Source organism: Euprymna scolopes, chromosome 12 (assembly GCF_053919585.1).
Source record: "Euprymna scolopes isolate OS-2025 chromosome 12, ASM5391958v1, whole genome shotgun sequence".
Classification (NCBI taxonomy): domain Eukaryota; kingdom Metazoa; phylum Mollusca; class Cephalopoda; order Sepiida; family Sepiolidae; genus Euprymna; species Euprymna scolopes.
The window spans coordinates 146,470,673-146,491,011 of record NC_136493.1 but is presented as its reverse complement, the minus strand read 5'-3'; the positions used below and the strand labels follow the sequence as shown (position 1 = coordinate 146,491,011).

The window sequence follows — 20,339 nt, the reverse complement described above, 5'->3', positions numbered from 1 at the left end:
CCTCTTAAGTAATCCAATTTACCCAATTTCCACTACTAACGATTATTACATTTTCCCATTGACTACTGCACATTCATTAACCCTTATTCTCGAGTGGCTTCCGGGTCTTCATAAGTGGTGACTCCTTTGTGAAAAAAAAAAGATGTTCTTACCTGTTTCAGTTGGCATTGTGATATATTCAGTAAATTCTGAAAACCAAAAAAAAAAAAAAAAAAACATAATTTGTGAAGAATTTTTTTCCTCATTTTTATATCCATTAGAAATGTTTAAAAAATAAATTGATTGCAAACTATGGAGTAATAATGTAAAATATTCATAACAAACGCTTTATCTTATATGGAGTCGAGTCAGATTCTATTCCCACATCTATGACCATAATAGTTTCTTTTTATACAAAGTATATACTGAATTTCGTTTTGTCAGACTTATTCTGTATTCTTAAAAAAAATAAAAATTTGCATTTCCAATCGATTTTAACATTTCATACATTGAAAATAATTACGTATACAAATGGATGCGTTTTGAAGGCTAAAAACAACTCATTTTTTCTGTTTTATATAAACAAATTTATAATTATGAGGGGAGGACTGTCCAAGTATTTGCCTAAGCTCAACCTTGATATGTTGTTAACATACCCACCAGCAAAGACTATAAACCAAAAACAAATTGGGGGTAGGTGGCAGTGTCGTGCTGAGAGAAGTACACAGTTCTATCGTGCATGCATATAACAGTAAATTATAGTGCATAATGCATGTCATACTATTTCCAAAACTACTTGTTTCTGCCAAAGTTAAAATAGATTGTCTTATTCAGCATAGTCTAAAACCTATAAAAGTCATCAGTTTAAAGGAAATGGTATAGTCGGTGGTAAGGTAAAAAGTACCTAAAAAAAAGTTAATGCCCTAGCAGTATGGAAAAGGAGTTCGGAAAAGAGATCAAAACAAAAACAACAATAGTAAAGAAACAAACAAAAGCCAATATATAACAAATAAGTATATCCATAGGCAATGTAATAAAAGGGAATTTTTTACTTTAGCAGCATAAATTATTTGACAGACAAAGGAAGTAAAAAAAATAAAATTGCTGTAAATGAAGTCAAATACAAACTGAATGAAAAGTAATGAAAATGATAATTTATATCGACGTAATTCAGACTTACAGTACAAAAATGTGTTTTATATAAAAAGAAATAGTTTTTATGATTTCGAAAGTGAAAAATAATTATTATTATTATTTTAATTTTTTTGTCTAATCACACCAATCTAGGCTCGGTGTCACTTTGATATAAGGAGCTACTACAACTCTCTTTTATTAAGAGATTTGGTGTACGTTTATGAAATTGCCACCCCTTCCTCCCGTAAATTCCACAATTTACATTTTCTTTTCTTTTTCACATTAATCTCATTGATACCAAACTTAACTTTCATATAAGAAAGAAGTAAAATTGTAAAAAAAAAAAAAATTTTTTTTAATGATTTTTATCATCAGGGATCAGTTTTCAATTATAATGTGCTACTGAATTAAACCATTGAATTAAACTTTGTGACCATCTCCAAGAAAAATATTGTCATAATAGTTTTCTCAGTGATGGTTGCAAAGTATGTGTTCAATTTAGTAGTTTGTTAATGTGTAAATAATGTTAATCCAAATAATGCGTAATGGCATGTATAACTTTTAACTAAATGTTATGGTTAATCAGTCTGTAAAATAAAGGAAAAGCGATGATAGTAAAATATAAATAATTTAAAACAATGCATGGCGATTGATCGGCCATATTGATTAAGGGCTGCGGCATTCGTTTTTTGTATGTTTGCGTACAATCCGGAATAATAGAATTTCATGGTCGCAGCCAATGAGAATAGGCGGAATGTTATTGAGGAGAAATCATCATTTCCAAATAGTAAAGTGCAATGGTAGTTGTAGATGTCTGAGTGTTTAATCCAGTTAATAAGGGTTTCAGGTCAATATAGTTATAATGGTAAAGTATTTACCCGGTCCTTACTGGGAGAGTGGGAGGATTTTTCAGGTAGAGGGGAAAATATGAACTACTTCGTCTATAGATCTTGGCAATCATGATGATCTCGCTTGTAGGAAGTAAGATAAGATTTTAATATAACAAATAAATGTGTCTGTAATGGCATTCGAAAGTTACATAAGATGGTGGGTAAAAGTTTAGACATAATAAATTTGTATGCAGCATCTGTTATTGTAAATTTACCGTAATTTGGTCCAGAGGGGAATTTCTGCAATCAAATTATTATGTATAGATGTGTTGTAAAGGCTTTATACTAATGTGGAGTCCCAGATCATGTGATGACAATGGCATGCAATGATTTGTTGATTTAGTCATGGGTTTACAAATATAAAAGATGTAACTCAAAACTTCACTTTTTGTTTTTCACCTTTTTTGGCGTGACCACATCGTTTGTCCATTGCTACTAGCAGTCAATTCTGTTCACATGCAGTCAGAAATAGGGAAAATGTTAATACTAATACTTTTGTCTTTAGTTCCCATTTGTTACAACAGACTAAAGCCTCTATAAAATACTGGTGACTATACTGGAAAATGTTAGTTTTCATTTTCCCTTTCACAAGATATTCATTTATTTTAATGTATCAAAAATCATTAACAAGTATGTAAATATAAACAATTTACCTAAATATTAAGCTTCAATTGTTAAGTTATAAATCAAATCGTATAGAAAGTTCTAAAAAACAGAACATTAAATTCATACTTTTTAAATTAAAAGGCAAAGATGTTGCATACCTGGTGAAAGTGGAGTTACAACAGTAACGACTGAAAACAAAGAAAAACATATCATTTGCAAAGAATACTTCTAATTTTGTCATTGAAAATTGGTTTTAAATATTATTGAAAAAAGTATAGGATTTGTTTTTTACTAATATGTGGTGTGAGGAATTGGTTGGTTTAATCACATGGTTATAAATATAAAAAACCTGACTCGGAAGTCCACTTTCTCGTTTTCTCTTTTCAGAATGACCACTGAGGCAACAAAATTGTCTATACGTTCTATCAGCTAAGATCAGTTACGTTAACATACATTGCATTGTTCCTTTATTCAGACCAGTTCTTTAAATAGCTTTTAAGGAAAGATCTCTACACATCTTGGTAAGTCTGCTGCTTAGATATTAACATATCATACAACCTTATTCATGTGTGTTTATGTCTGTGTGTTTTCATGTATGCATACATGCAGATAATCCAAAAAATACAAATTGTTAATTCAATTTATATTGTATACTTTTCTGTAGGAACATATTTGAGAAAATAAACACTTTCAACTTTAATAAAACACTGTTTTCAGAGAAACAAACCTATTTGAGATCTTGAAGTTTGGAAAAAAAAAATAACAACAGAAGTTACTAAACAGGGACTACCCAGTACTCTGAATGATAATCACCACACATACAGGCTTGATTGGGTTTACTGAAATGAAACCATTGTCATAACAAAACACAATATGTAAAATACCTTATTTAATAAGTATATTAGATCATTACATTAGTAATTGAGCACTCCAGTCAATTTTTCTTCAACAAAATTGTTTATATATATATATATATATATATATATATATATATATATATATTCACAGACATATTTTTATCACCTCTACAACTCATCAGTGTGGCTAGATGTAGCGATATTCAAAACTGTGACCTCAGTGGTTAGCATCAAGTATTCTAATGACTAAGAAAATAAAATGGCCTGTGGCAATGAGGGAAAATGTACTGTATTAAAATGAACGTATATATATATATATATATATATATGGAAATATTATTAAGTATAGCAGAACTCTTCTGCTCTTTATTTTACCAATAGCAGTTCTTTGCTCGTGCCCAATTACTGTTCATAACTTTATGTGCATATGTATATATATTAGTTTGACTCATATCCAGGTAACCTACATCTAAAATTTCAAGTGTTTAGGCCCAATATTAATGAAGGAGTTTGGTAGAGTTTGCAAAGGTCAACTCTTTCAACTTTGACCTCTTGGCGGCCAAATTTTTGCCCAAGAACTGATTTAAAAGCTTGCTGCATGTCTGAAAACCTTTTATGTAAAATTTCAAATGTTTAATCTAAAATCGGCTGAATAATTGCTAGAGACCGCAAAGGTCAAATCTTTTGAACTTTGACCCCTTGGCAGCCAAAATTTTGGTCAAAAAACCGATTAAAAAGCTTGCCCTATGTCTGAATACACTTTATGTAAAATATCAAATGGTTAGACCAAAAATTGGCTGAGTAAGTTGGTAGAGACTGCAGAGGTCAAATTTTTTTAAATTTTGACTACAGTTTTGACCCCTTAACTTATATTGTTTTGGAAAATTTTTGATCCATGTCCAAGTTTGATCCATGTCTAAGTAACATACATTTAAAATTTAAAGTGTTTCAACCCAAACTTGGTGGAGGAGTTTGGTAGAGTTTTCAAAGGTCAAATCGTTGAACTTTGGCCTCTTGACAGCCTAATTTCTGGCCGAAAACCAATTAAAACGATTTTCCCAAATCTCAATACCCCTTATGTCAAATATTGAGTCTATAGACTGAAAATTGACAGAGTAGTCTGGTAGGAAAATGTACACACGCAGACACACACACAATTTCATTTTTATAGATATATAGATTTTTATTTTTTTAATTTTTTTTTTTTGGTATGAAAATAAAAAAAACTTATGTAAGTTCCATTTTTATTTCAAGTGACAAAAATAATAAAAAAAAAGGTGACTGACTCATGAAAGAAATCTCAACTTAATAAGTATACAAATAACTGACTTATTTACTAAACAAGGAGTTCCATTAATCAAAATTCTTGGGACATATCATGGGAAAGTTGGTTTTCAATACTACTAGCAGAGTTACCTAGCATTGCCTGGGGGCAAAAGTGTAACATAGCTTCTATTTTTTTCTCTTTCCCACCTCTCTTTCTTCGTCACCCAGTACACTTCTCTCTGTGGACAAACACACACACATAACTCGATTTGGAGTAAGGGAAATAAATCTGTGAAAAAAAATTCAGAGTTACTTTTCTTTAGATGATAGCATTAAAGGATCTGTGTATGTTTTGATAACTAATTCACTAACCAAAAAAAAAAATGTTCTATCATCTAAATTTCTTAAACATTATTATTATTATTATTAATATATTGTGAAATCCAAAGAAATCTCAACTTAACATGCATACAAATATATGTTTTACTTGTGTTATTGCAGATTGCTTGAATCAGAAGAAATGGGGAAAATGTTAATATTTTGATTATTGCTCTTAATTCCAGACATGAGCTTCTATAAAATACTTGTGGCCATATTGAAAAATATCAGTTTTGATTTTCCCTACCACCAAATTTTTATTTATTACAAATCATTAATATTCATATAAATATAAATAATTGACATAAATATTAAACTTCAATTGTTAAGTTATAAATCAAGTCATTAACGTGCGTATAGAAAGTTCTAGTAAATAGAACATTAAATTTATACTTTTTTTAATTAAAAGGTGAAGATGCTTCATACCTGGTGAAGGTGGAGTCATGGCAGTTTCAGTAACTGTTGAAAAGAAAGAAAAATGAAAAAACTGATTATTTACTAAGAAATTATTTAGTTTTTCATTTTTTCTGTTTACTAGAAATATTAAAAAATACATTAGTGATATCAGACTCACGAATAATAATAATGTACAATGTATAACAAATGTTTTATTTATAATAATTGTAATTTCAAACTCTTTATAGACAAAGAATATCCACGCTCTTCTCATTAAGAGTTGGTTTTAAATATCAGATAAAATAGCAGATATAACCTCTACAAACTAACCCAATAACATTATCTAACCACGCGGGGTCGCAGAAATACCTGGATTAGAACCCAGGCGCGGAGCAAACCCTCTCAGTGGTGACGGACCCAGTAGATCTTCCCAGATCATCCGTCTAGGAGAAGGTAAACTCTGAAACTAAACCAAAGAGGAGGGAGGCCTCTTCAGTCTTGGATGACAGCCTTCCTAGAGCTGGTGACTCAAACAAATTACCGGTTTGCAATACCTAAATTGCTTAAGGAGTAGATAGGTCCTGCCTATCGCCCGGCTTCCACACTCCTTCTTTGCCTATTAGTCAGGCGCAGAGATACTATCAGTGATTCGACAGAAACACCCATTGGTAGATCTTGTTTCTTGTCTAGGGCAATGAACGCCGTTTCCCCCACTCCCGACACACCCCACCCCTAAAGCTGGGCATTTGAGAATGCTTGAGTACCACATATGCCTGAGCAATTAGATTGGGTTGACCTTCCTCTGATGGGTTGAGGGTACCGGATTGACAGTTACTGGCTGCTGTTTCCGACTGGTAGTACAGGAGCCCTAACTCTTTGGTAGCGCTTAGAGCGGCTGCTCCATCAACAGTTGAATAATATCGGGATGTTTGCAGTGCCATGGCGCGCATGGAAAGGGACCCTGCACTCATCCCCGGTGGGCTTTCCTGAGGCCACAGTCCTAGTTGATGGTGGGTCAGCTGATGGTCTACTTGTGATGCATGTGTGATATTCTGCATAACCTCCTGTTCGGCTTCCCCTAACCCAACTGAAACTCGTTAAAAAACATGATGACAGTACAATCTAAAAATAAGCTTAAACCAGGCTTAGGGTCAAACAAATTCAACTTGCCTCCTCCCTTGAGGCTTGCATTCACAAATATCCGTGGGCTTAGAACTAATTTAGCTGATGTTGAAGCATTTCTCCTAACAAATACCCTGGATATCTTAGCACTAAGTGAGACTAACCTACACTCCTCCATCCCCTCTAACTACTTTAACATGCCTGGATATCTCCCACTCTGCCGTAAGGACTCTGACAGATATATGCACGGACTTGGAGTTTACATTCGTAATACCCTTCCCCTGACTAGAGAAACAAACCTAGAAACGGATGATCAAGCCTTTATGTGCTTTAGACTAATCATGCAACACAACATTAGCTACTTTTACTTTCTCTACCGCTCTCCTTCGACCCAAGACTGCACCATAATAAACAAAGTATCTGACAGCATAGACACAGCACTCTCTTTCGACACTAGCGCCCAAGTACATGTATTTGGTGACTTTAATGTCCATCACAAAAACTGGCTTGGATTCTCTACTTATACAGATGCAGCAGGCAGCGCAACTCATAGCTTCTCTGTATCTCACTCCCTATCGCAAATTGTTACTTTTCCAACCCGCTTCCCTGATCAGGAAGAACAACACGCATCACTATTAGATCTGTTTTTGACCACAATTCCTGATGATTGTGTAACGAAAGCCGACAGCCCACTTGGGAACGCTGATCATGCGGTAATAATGGTTGAAATCGCCCTAAACTCTAGACCCAAAACTGAAGAGCCAGTGCTCAAAACAACGAGATATTATAAAAAGGCTGACTGGGAAGCTATCAGAGATCTTATCAGAGACGCCCCATGGGGAAATATTTTTTCTCTTCCTGCTGAACAGTGTGCAACTGAGACCACTGAATGGTTCAAAACTGCAATCGAAGCGCATGTTCCCATGCGGAAATTCTATAGCAAGCCCCACTCTCCCCAATGGTTTACTTCGACTTGCGCAACTGCCATTGCTCAAAGGCAGCATGCATTCCGAAGGTTTAACCGACATAAGTCCAGTTCAAACAGACAAAAGTACATAGAAGCTAGAAGTAACGTTAAGAAAGAAATAGCGACAGCTAAGAGGGAATTTACGGAAACCACTAAAAAACGCATCGAAGCACAAAAATTAGGAACTCGTGACTTCTGGAAAATCTACAACAGTGTAGTAAATAATGGGCAATCAACGATTCCCCCACTAACCAACAATCACGAGGTTCTTTGCTCAGCAACCGAGAAGGCTAACATGCTTGCCAGTTGGTTTGCCTCCAACTCTACACTGGACCCTTTAAACCACCCCCTACCTGACTTTCCTATGCGGACAGACGCCAAGCTAGACGATCTGGAAATCACCCCTGCTCAGGTGCATGCTATCATAAAAAACCTTGACACTTCCAAAGCATGTGGACCCGACCTCATCCCAGCTGTGCTATTAAAAAAGTGCTCAGCCGAAGTAGCTCCTGTTCTCTCCAAACTCTACAACAAATGCCTTAATGAATCTTGCTTTCCGAGCTGCTGGAAAACTGCTTCTGTGGTACCAGTATTCAAGAATTCTGGCGAAAGAACTGACCCATTAAATTATCGCCCTATTAGCCTCCTCCCACTTTTTGCCAAAATATTTGAGACCTTAATTAACCATGCTCTAGTCCAGCACCTTACAGATGCTAAACTTCTGACCGACCATCAATATGAATTTAGACAAGCCCGTTCCACGGCAGACATCCTCACTGTAATCTCTGAACGCATATACCATTCACTGGACAAAGCGGGAGAGGGCAGAGCGGTAGCTCTAGATATATCTAAGGCTTTTGACAGGGTATGGCATGAGGGTCTCTTCAGGAAAATCAGATCATACGGTATCACTGGTAGAATACATAACATAATTAAATCCTTCTTAGATAAGAGAAAAATCCAGGTTGTTGTCGGCGGTCGTACATCTAAACAATATGATATAAATGCGGGCATGCCCCAGGGTTCAATCCTTGGACCTCTATTGTTCCTGATATTCATAAATGACCTCCCCGACAAAATTGCCTCCGAGATGGGTATATATGCTGATGACACCACACTCTATAGCAGGCACGACAGGAAAACAAATGAACATATATCTAAAGTAATGGCAGAAACACTAGAGGATGACCTCAAATCAGTAGTGGAATGGGGACAAAAATAGATGGTAACGTTCAATGCCACCAAGACAAAACTGGTTTCATTCAATAATTACAGGAAACCTTCTCTACCACCTATAGCAATGGCCAACAACTCTTTAGCTGAGAGTACGTCTTTCAAGCTCCTTGGCCTAACGTTCACAGGAAACATGAGCTGGAACAATTACATCGAGGGCATTGCCAGGGCCGCTGCGAGGAAGGTGGGCTCTCTCTACCGTGCTAGAAAACTTCTAACACCCGAAAGTATCCTGTACCTCTATAAGGCCACTATTCGCCCATGTATGGAGTATTGCTGTCATATTTGGGCCGGTGCATCGGCTACTAGTCTCTCTCTCCTTGACAGGGTTCAAAAGAGAGTCGCAAATCTGATAGGCCCTAAACTGGCATCAAAACTTCAGCCTCTGTCCCATCGTCGAAACGTTGCATCCCTCTGCCTGTTCTACAAGTATTATAATGGTGAATGCTCTGAAGAACTGCAAGCACTTGTGCCCCCACGACGTGAACACCCTCGACAGACCCGACAAGCTGCAAAATCCCACCCCCACACTGTAGAGATCCCTAGATGTAAAAGATCTTTCTACTCCAGTAGTTTCTTCCCCAGAACTGCTAGACTTCGGAATTCCATTCCAGGTCACTGCTTCCCCAACTGTACTGACATGCATAAGTTCAAGTGCAACGTGAACCAACATCTCGCTGCCCTAATCCCTACATAGTGCCCCAGTAGATGTTTCTCCTGATAGTAGCCCCCTACACCAAAGTGGCAATGTGCCTTGTTTGGGGTGAAAATGTAAAAAAAAAAAAAAAAAAAAAAAAAAAATATTATTATTATTAAAAGAATGATGGTTTGTTTTTTTACTAATATGTGGAGTCTCATGTAATGAGGAGGTCGGCAACCATTGGTTGATTTAAAGTGTGGTCACAAATATAAAATATGTAACTTAATAAATGTAAATAAATATGTAACTTATAAAATATGTAATTAAAAAAAATATACTGGATTTGATATGAAAATATGTAAAAAATGTTTAATAGTTTACTTTACAAGAAAAATCAGCTACAAAAAATTACTCTTATTCTCTTAGTACGAGTTATAGTTCTTTACTTGTTTTGTAATTCATTAAAGATTTACTATTCATTCTTTTGTTTTACTTATATTTGCTTTGTTTTTATCAAATCCAAACCAGGTTCACTTTTAACTTAGAAACTGAACATAATAACACAAATGAAAAACAATCCTGTTTATAGAACACAGAAATATTCACAAAATAAATTTTAATATATCCAAGGCAATAGGTACAACAAGTAGGAAATAAAATTATAGACAACTTCTGCATTTTGACGACTAAAATAAAAACTGTAGAGTAACACGCCTGAAGTTAAATATTACAATGTATTGATAGTTCATATTGCTGTATATGCAGGTGAAACATGGACTATACTGATAGAGTGTAAGAGGAAACTCAATGTGTTTAAGATACAATATTTAAGACCTATCCTTGGATTAATTCTGCAAGAGAGACAAAGAAATGTAGACCCAGAAAGAAGCCGTTTCTCTGACCAGGAAGAACAACACTCATCACTTCTAGATCTGTTTTTGACCACAGTTCCCGATGACTGCATAACAAAGGCTCACAGCCCACTCGGGAACGCTGATCATGCAGTGATAATGGTTGAAATCGCCCTAAACTCTAGACCCAAAACTGAAGAGCCAATGCTCAAAACAACAAGATATTATAAAAAGGCTGACTGGGAAGCCATCAGGGAACTACTTAGAGATGCCCCATGGAGAAATATTTTTTCTCTCCCTGCTGAACAATGTGCAAACGAGACCACTGACTGGTTCAAAACTGCAATCGAAGCGCATGTTCCCATGCGGAAATTTTATAGTAAGCCCCACTCTCCCCAATGGTTTACGTCGACTTGTGCAACTGCCATTGCTCAAAAGCAGCATGCATACAGAAGGTTTAACTGACATAAGTCCAGTTCAAACAGACTGAAGTATATAGAAGCTAGAAATAACGACAGCTAAGAGAGAATTTACGGAAACCACTAAAAAGCGCATCAAAGCACAAAAACTAGGAACTCGAGACTTCTGGAAAATCTACAACAGTGTAGTAAACAATGGGCAATCAACAATTCCCCCACTAACCAACAATCATGAGGTTGTCTCCTCAGCAACCGACAAGGCTAACATGCTTGCCAGTCGGTTTGCCTCAAACTCCACACTGGACCCTTCCAACCACCCCCTACCTGACTTTCCTATGCGGACAGACGCCACGCTAGACGATCTGAAAACCAACCCTGCTCAGGTGCATGCTATCATAAAAAACCTTGACACTTCAAAAGCATGTGGACCCGATCTTATCCCAGCTGTGCTATTAAAAAAGTGCTCAGCCGAAGTAGCTCCAGTTCTCTCCAAACTCTACAACAAATGCCTTAATGAAGCTTGCTTTCCAGGCAGTTGGAAAACTGCTTCTGTTGTACCAGTATTCAAGAATTCTGGCGAAAGGACTGACCCATCAAATTATCGCCCCATTAGCCTCCTCCCACTTTTTGCCAAAATATTTGAGACCATAATTAACCATGCTCTAGTCCATCATCTTACAGATGCTAAACTTCTGACTGACAAACAATATGGATTTAGACAAGCCCGTTCCACAGCAGACATCCTAACTGTGATCTCTGAATGTATATACCATTCACTGGACAAAGCGGGGGGAGGGCAGAGCGGTGGCTCTAGATATATCTAAGGCTTTTGACAGGGTATGGCATGAGGGTCTCTTCAGGAAAATCAGATCATACGGTATCACTGGTAGAATACATAACATAATTAAATCCTTCTTAGATAAGAGAAAAATCCAGGTTGTTGTCGGCGGTCGTACATCTAAACAATATGATATAAATGCGGGCATGCCCCAGGGTTCAATCCTTGGACCTCTATTGTTCCTGATATTCATAAATGACCTCCCCGACAAAATTGCCTCCGAGATGGGTATATATGCTGATGACACTACACTCTATGGCAGGCACGACAGGAAGACGAATGAACACATTTCTAAAGAAATGACAGAAACACTTGAGGAAGACCTCCAATCTGTGGTGGAATGGGAACAAAAGTGGTTGGTCGCGTTCAATGCTGCCAAGACTAAACTAGTTTCATTCAATAATTACAAGAAACCCTCTCTACCACCTATAGCAATGGCCAACGACTCTTTATCTGAGAGTACATCTTTCAAACTCCTTGGCCTAACGTTCACAGGAAACATGAGTTGGAACAATTACATTGAAGGCATCGCCAGGGCCGCTGCAAGAAAGATGGGCTCTCTCTACCGTGCTAGAAAACTACTAACACCCGAAAGTATCCTGTACCTCTATAAGGCCACCATTCACCCATGTATAGAGTATTGCTGCCACATCTGGACTGGTGCATCTGCTACTAGTCTCTCGCTCCTTGACAAGGTTCAAAAGAGAGTCGCAAACCTGATAGGCCATGAACTGGAATCTAAGCTTCAGCCTCTGTCCCATCGACGAAATGTTGCATCCCTCTAGCTTTTCTACAAGTATTTTAGTGGTGAATGCTCTGATGAACTGCAATCACTTGTGCCCCCACGACGTGAGCACCCTCGACAAACCCGACAGGCTGCTAAATCCCACCCCCACACTGTAGAGATCCCTAAATGTAAAAGATCTTTTTACTCCAATATTTTCTTCCCCAGAACCGCTAGACTCTGGAATTCCATTCCAGGTCCCTGCTTACCCAACAGTATTGACGTTCAGAAGTTCAAGTGTAACGTGAACCGACATCTAGCTGCCCAAATCCCTACATAGTACCCCAGCAGTTGTTGCCCCTGATAGTAGCCCCCTACACCAAAGTGGCAATTTGCCTTGTTTGGGGTGAAAATGTAATAAAAAAAAAAAAAAAAAAAAAAAAAAGGCTTAAAATAACAGATTCGTCAACAATGTGATTTGAAAAAGAGAATATTGTAGTTTGGACATGTTTCCCAACTACCACACTTCAGCTATGTAAAAAAAGCATATATAAAGATTTCAATGAAAAAAAAATATTTGAGATCTTGAAGTTTGGAAAAAAAAAAAATAACAACACAAGTTACTAAACAGGGACTACCCAGTACTCTGAATGACCACACATACAGCTTGATTAGTTTTATTGAAATGAAACCATTGTCATAACAAAACACAATATGTAAAATACCTTATTTAATAAGTATATTAGATCATTACATTAGTAATTGAGCACTCCAGTCAATTTTTCTTCAAACAAAATTGTTTATATATATATATATATATATATATATATATATTCACAGACATATTTTTATCACCTCTACAACTCATCAGTGTTGCTAGATGTAGCGATATTCAAAACTGGGACCTCAGTGGTTAGCATCAAGTATTCTAATGACTAAGAAAATAAAATGGCTTGTGGCAATGAGGGAAAATGTATTGTATAAAAATGAACGTATATATATATATATATATATATATATATATATATATATATATATAAATATTTTTAAGTATAGCAGAACTCTTCTGCTCTTTATTTTACCACTAGCAGTTCAACCCGCCTTTGCTCTGGCCCTATGTACTGTTCATAACTTTATGTGCATATGTATATATATGTATATATATTAGTTTGACTCATATCCAGGTAACCTACATCTAAAATTTCAAGTGTTTAGACCCAATATTAATGAAGGAGTTTGGTAGAGTCTGCAAAGATCAACTCTTTCAACTTTGACCTCTTGGTGGCCAAATTTTTGCCCAAGAACTGAATAAAAAGCTTGCTGCATGTCTGAATACCCTTTATGTAAAATTTCAAATGTTTAATCTAAAATCGGCTGAATAGTTGCTAGAGACCGCAAAGGTCAAAAATTTAAAGTGTTTCGACCCAAACTTGGCGGAGAAGTTTGGTAGAGTTTTCAAAGGTCAAATCGTTGAACTTTGGCTTCTTGACAGCCTAATTTTTGTTCGAAAAACAATTAACAAGATTTTCCCAAATCTCAATACCCCTTATGTCAAATATTGAGTCTATAGACTGAAAATTGACAGAGTAGTTTGGTAGGAAAATGTACACACGCAGACACACACAATTTCATTTTAATAGATATATAGATTTTATTTTTTAAATTTTCTATTTTTTTGGTATGAAAATAAAAAAAAAAACTAATGTATGTTCCATTTGTATTTTCATGTGACAAAAATAGCTAAACAAAAAAGGTGACTTACTCATGAAAGAAATCTCAACTTAATAAGTATACAAATAACTGACTTATTTACTAAACAGGGAGTTCCATTAACTAAAATTCTTGGGACATATCACGGGAAAGTTGGTTTTCAATACTACTAGCAGAGTTACCTAGCATTGCCTGGGGGCAAAAGTGTAACATAGCTTCTATTTTTTTCTCTTTCCCACCTCTCTTTCTTCGTCACCCAGTACACTTCTCTCTGTGGACAAACACACACACATAACTCGATTTGGAGTAAGGGAAATAAATCTGTGAAAAAAAATTCAGAGTTACTTTTCTTTAGATGATAGCATTAAAGGATCTGTGTATGTTTTGATAACTAATTCACTAACCAAAAAAAAAAATGTTCTATCATCTAAATTTCTTAAACATTATTATTATTATTATTAATATATTGTGAAATCCAAAGAAATCTCAACTTAACATGCATACAAATATATGTTTTACTTGTGTTATTGCAGATTGCTTGAATCAGAAGAAATGGGGAAAATGTTAATATTTTGATTATTGCTCTTAATTCCAGACATGAGCTTCTATAAAATACTTGTGGCCATATTGAAAAATATCAGTTTTGATTTTCCCTACCACCAAATTTTTATTTATTACAAATCATTAATATTCATATAAATATAAATAATTGACATAAATATTAAACTTCAATTGTTAAGTTATAAATCAAGTCATTAACGTGCGTATAGAAAGTTCTAGTAAATAGAACATTAAATTTATACTTTTTTTAATTAAAAGGTGAAGATGCTTCATACCTGGTGAAGGTGGAGTTATGGCAGTTTCAGTAACTGTTGAAAAGAAAGAAAAAAGAAAAAACTGATTATTTACTAAGAAATTATTTAGTTTTTCATTTTTTCTGTTTACTAGAAATATTAAAAAATACATTAGTGATATCAGACTCACGAATAATAATAATGTACAATGTATAACAAATGTTTTATTTATAATAATTGTAATTTCAAATTCTTTATAGACAAAGAATATCCACGCTCTTCTCATTAAGAGTTGGTTTTAAATATTATTATTATTAAAAGAATGATGGTTTGTTTTTTTACTAATATGTGGAGTCTCATGTAATGAAGAGGTCGGCAACCATTGGTTGATTTAAAGTGTGGTCACAAATATAAAATATGTAACTTAATAAATGTAAATAAATATGTAACTTATAAAATATGTAATTAAAAAAAATATACTGGATTTGATATGAAAATATGTAAAAAATGTTTAATAGTTTACTTTACAAGAAAAATCAGCTACAAAAAATTACTCTTATTCTCTTAGTACGAGTTATAGTTCTTTACTTGTTTTGTAATTCATTAAAGATTTACTATTCATTCTTTTGTTTTACTTATATTTGCTTTGTTTTTATCAAATCCAAACCAGGTTCACTTTTAACTTAGAAACTGAACATAATAACACAAATGAAAAACAATCCTGTTTATAGAACACAGAAATATTCACAAAATAAATTTTAATATATCCAAGGCAATAGGTACAACAAGTAGGAAATAAAATTATAGACAACTTCTGCATTTTGACGACTAAAATAAAAACTGTAGAGTAACACGTCTGAAGTTAAATATTACAATGTATTGATAGTTCATATTGCTGTATATGCAGGTGAAACATGGACTATACTGATAGAGTGTAAGAGGAAACTCAATGTGTTTAAGATACAATATTTAAGACCTATCCTTGGATTAATTCTGCAAGAGAGACAAAGAAATGTAGATCCAGAAAGAAGCTTAAAATAACAGATTTGTCAACAATGTGATTTGAAAAAGAGAATATTGTAGTTTGGACATGTTTCCCAACTACCACACTTCAGCTATGTAAAAAAAGCATATATAAAGATTTCAATGAAAAAAAAAATCAAGAGAATGACCAAAGCAATGGGTTGAGCAGATAAGAGTTTATACTGGTATGTCACTCTTGATAACTGACAGACTGGCTCAAGACCATGATAAGCAGCACTGTAAAGCAGTTTTAACCGAGTATAAAGATATTGGTTTTGAAAAAGAAAGCAAATTTTTTTAGTATAAATATTGGGTAAATATTTTGCATCAGAATTAAAATGAATACATATAATCAAATATCTATAATATGTATAGTAAAAACAAGAAGTAAAGGTGTTATATGTGTGCTAAAAGAGAAACAAGAAAACGATATGAAATAGAGAGAATATGGTGAAACATTTTCACCAGATATAAACGATAATTTTTTTCAAATTTAAGTAATGTGTGTGTGTGTGTGTGTGTGTGTGTGTGTGTGTGGTTATCTGTTTCCGAATTCTGTTTTGGATTTCAGAGAAAGATTAATTAACACAACAAGCTGAAGAAACAAGCGTGACACAGAAGATTTTATAAAATCCATTTTATTATAGAGAGAGGAGACCACTTAAACAAATCTATAAAGTGCAGTAGAAAAAAAGAAACAAGGTAATGATGTGAAAGACAAAAACTGTTTATGCATGGACCAAATAAATTTTTAGGAGTGAAGGTGGATATGAAATGTACTTATCTTTTTGTGAAGGTGATTTTATGCCACTGAGAAACCGACATTTTTACAGTCAGAGAAGGATATGTTCTTGGTTTGATGTGATCGCCGACAGAAGCTGGAGTTGCAGAATATCTTTGTGTGTGTAGCTGGAATTCTAAGTCTTTAGTGATGAGAGAATAATGTTTTGTCTTGCACAAATATCGGATTTCCGATGAAGTTCAAACTATGGTATATATATATATATATATATATATATATATATATAAGAAAATCTTTTTTAAAGCTGATTTGGATTCTGGGTTAAGCATTTTTAAGATAAAGTTGTTAAAATATACAGAAATGTGCTTTGAAAGGGGTCAGGGCACTCTTGTAGTGGAGCTATGCAGAGTTGTTGACTCTTTGACAGAAGATGTTTACTCATTTGCATGTAGTTATTAGTACTATTCATTAGAATGCGACTTTATGGAGCCCTGTCTGGAAGAGGTTGCATTCTAGAAAGCTGGATAAAAGGAGAAAAGGGCTTCTTTTTATATTAAGCCAAAATAGAGTGTGAGCAATCTCATTTGAAGCTAAAGAGTATCGGTTAGTGTTCCTTTCATCAAAATTATATGAATTTCTTATTACACATTAAAAAAAGGAGAAAGTTTGAGTTATGGTAAATGTATATGAGAGAGTCAGAGAGAGAGAGGTAGAGAGAGAGAGCGAGAGCGAGAGAAACAGAGAGAGAGAAAACAATATATATAGAGAGTAGGAGAGTTACATATGAAAATTAAACATAAAAACTGAAAATTTGAACGTCTCAGATTTTTGTATAGAAACCAATATGACTTGTCATGTAGGTGTTACATATCTAAATAGGTCATTTGATTTTGGCATTGAACATGTGAAAGATTCGGGTCAAGATCAAAGTGTAGTATCTGTTCTTCAGATCTACACTTCAATTTCTTGTTCTCTGTCAGTGAAAGAGAAATCCTTCACGACTGAGACAATTTTTATTTTTTATTCCTTTTCTCCACATTAAAAAACGACCCTGGTGTCTAACTCTGTCCCATGGGGAGGCATTGTAAATAGGAACATGTGAAAGAAAATGTGTTGTTTATGCATTATTATGTTAAAATTTAAAAATCAGACAAAGAGAGAATATGTCAGATAACAGTGAAAACAATACTGGATTGAAACTGATGCCCTACCTCTAAATCATCTTGTCTAAAAAGCATTACATGATCTAATATTAAATAAAATTGCATTAAAAAAAAAAAAAATAAATGAACACGGGTATAACTGATTTAAAATTCAAATTTATTAGTCAAACAAAAAGAAAAAAATGCAACAAGTCATGTAAAAAGACAATATTTGTCCAAGAAATGTTTTAATTGGGATATGGTAGGGCATCATCACAGCCTCCTCTGGCAAGCTGTTTCACAGTGTATACACATGGACAGAGAATGCTGTTTTTCTACTGTTGAAGCAAAAACAATGATGATACATTTTTTTGTGGGTGCTCATAGGGACCATAATTTTAGCTGGTGAGAAAAACTCCTTGAAATATGAATTTAAATTCCTATTGATGATGTTGTAAGTCAGAATCCCTCTGCCTTTTCTACAAGTATTTTAGTGGTGAATGCTCTGACGAACTGCAATCACTTGTGCCCCCACGACGTGAGCACCCTTGACAAACCCGACAGGCTGCTAAATCCCACCCCCACACTGTAGAGATTCCTAGATGTAAAAAATCTTTTTACTCCAATAGTTTCTTCCCCAGAACTGCTAGACTCTGGAATTCCATTCCAGGTCCCTGCTTCCTCAACAGTACTGACGTGGAGAAGTTCAAGTGTAATGTGAACCGACATCTAGCTGCCCAAATCCCTACATAGTACCCGAGTAGTTGTTGCCCCTGATAGTAGCCCCCTACACCAAAGTGGCAATTTGCCTTGTTTGGGGTGAAAATGTAATAAAAAAAAAAAAAAAAAAAAAAAAAAAAAAATCATGTCTCCTCTCACCCTCTACTGCTCAAATGAGAACAGATTTAGTCTTTGAAGCCATTCTTTGTCATGTAAGCATGGACAGTCCTGTAATTTTCTTGGTTGCCAACCAGTAAACACCCCAGGTGTACAATATCTTTTTTTGTTGTTGAAAATAAGGATTTGTTGCTAGGGAGAATAAGGTGTTGTAGAGTCATATAGCATGGAAAACGTCTGCGTTTAGGTTAAAAAAGGATCTCTGTATTAAGTAGAGAACATGCCTGGCTTTGTTCACTATCCAAATAAAATTACACTTTGATTTACCAATGTTCTTTGCATCTGTCTATCTCTACTATTGAGGAGTTAGACAGACATTATAAAAACATAAGACCGAAAATAATTATAGAAAATGGTATAAAGTTTTATTAAAAAGAATGTATTATGATGTTAATTACAGAAATGATTAATTTTGAAGCATTATGACTGAGTACTCAGGTGATGTCAACAAACACCTAGTGTGTGGAAAATTCAATGCTTGACCTGGTGGAGTCAGTCTTCTCCAAAGATTTTGAGAAATATTTAATTCACAATCAGTCGTATATCCCGGTCAGGGGAGATGACAAACATTAGTTTTTGCAGAGGTGTTGCCATTCTTTTGCATACAGCATCTGTAGCTAGCTCTCGTTCCATCAGTCATGATTGGGTAGAAGTTTTAATTAGTTTGTATCTGTAATTTCAATATCCCCTGTACTAAGGATTGAGGCGTTAATCTCCAGAAGACTGTTGCTTAGAATTATCACTAAGCATTTTTATCTATTGCATGATGGGTTTGGAATGAGAGCAAGCTATCACTAAGGATTAAATAAAGAGTTTTGTTTGAAATTCGACAAAGATTCCTGAGTTTGACAAAATGCACCTGAAGAAGGTCGGAGGTTACATTGGCCAGAATGTTGTGAGAATAACATTCAACGTGAAAACAGTAGAATGAATAATTCAAATAATCCCTCATCATCTCAAGGATTCAGAAACATAGTTGACGGTTTTTCAGTGAAATTACTTCGTCACCTGTTGTTTATAGTTTTTATTGGCATTGGCAGGTATCCAAATGGTTTGCACAGCAAAGTAGTACTGGTAGATCTATGTGTGATGCTGATCAGCGTAGTATTGAGTTTCATTTGCCTTAGTTACCAGTCATCTTTCACCGTAAGTATTTATATCTGCAATCTTTCTCACAAGCTGTTGAGAGTTGTATTTCTTCCTCAGATAAATCATTCAAATTTCTCATCAAGATGCAGATATCCATATTGTTCTCATTGAACCAACCTTGATTTGAAAGTTCCACTTCTGCTTCACTTGCAGAAAAGCAATTAAGTTTTAAGGTCAGACTCCAGGTTGAATGGGCTTAAGACATTGACATTTAAATTTTTGTTCTAGTCCCTGTTGAGCCATTTTCAGATAGGGTTAGCCCAAAAAGAATAATTAATGCACACATGTAAACGTAATTCTTGGAAATAGAAAACAGTTGTTAGATATAGAAGCTCTTGAATTGGAAGACATGTTTGATTTCAGAAGAGTTTCCAGTGGGTAGCTATTCTAAGCCCTGGAGATGAAGAATTTTCAGTAGTATAATTTTGTAAGCAAAGAGCAAAAGATTCTTCTCATGTTGATACAAAAAATTATGTGCTGGAATGCAAAAGATACAATTTTTAAGGAGCAATTCTGGTTTCTGATTGGTTGATAACAGAACATGAATAAATTTTATTCGTCAGCTCCTATTAAGAGCATTTA

The 20,339-nt window shown here is 34.8% G+C and overlaps 1 protein-coding gene across 1 annotated transcript in view; it reads right to left on the bottom strand.

Annotated features, from left to right (window-relative positions):
- The window catches only part of LOC145291527 (uncharacterized), a 1,250,821-nt gene that overhangs the window by 87,723 nt on the left and 1,142,759 nt on the right, over positions 1 to 20,339 (bottom strand). The window contains exons 99-102 of the mRNA XM_080137518.1: positions 14,847 to 14,879; positions 5,537 to 5,569; positions 2,768 to 2,797; positions 153 to 188 (exon numbers count right to left, since the gene is read on the bottom strand). Of these exons, the coding sequence (XP_079993644.1) occupies positions 153 to 188; positions 2,768 to 2,797; positions 5,537 to 5,569; positions 14,847 to 14,879 (132 nt within the window). The remainder of the gene's footprint in view (positions 1 to 152; positions 189 to 2,767; positions 2,798 to 5,536; positions 5,570 to 14,846; positions 14,880 to 20,339) is intronic.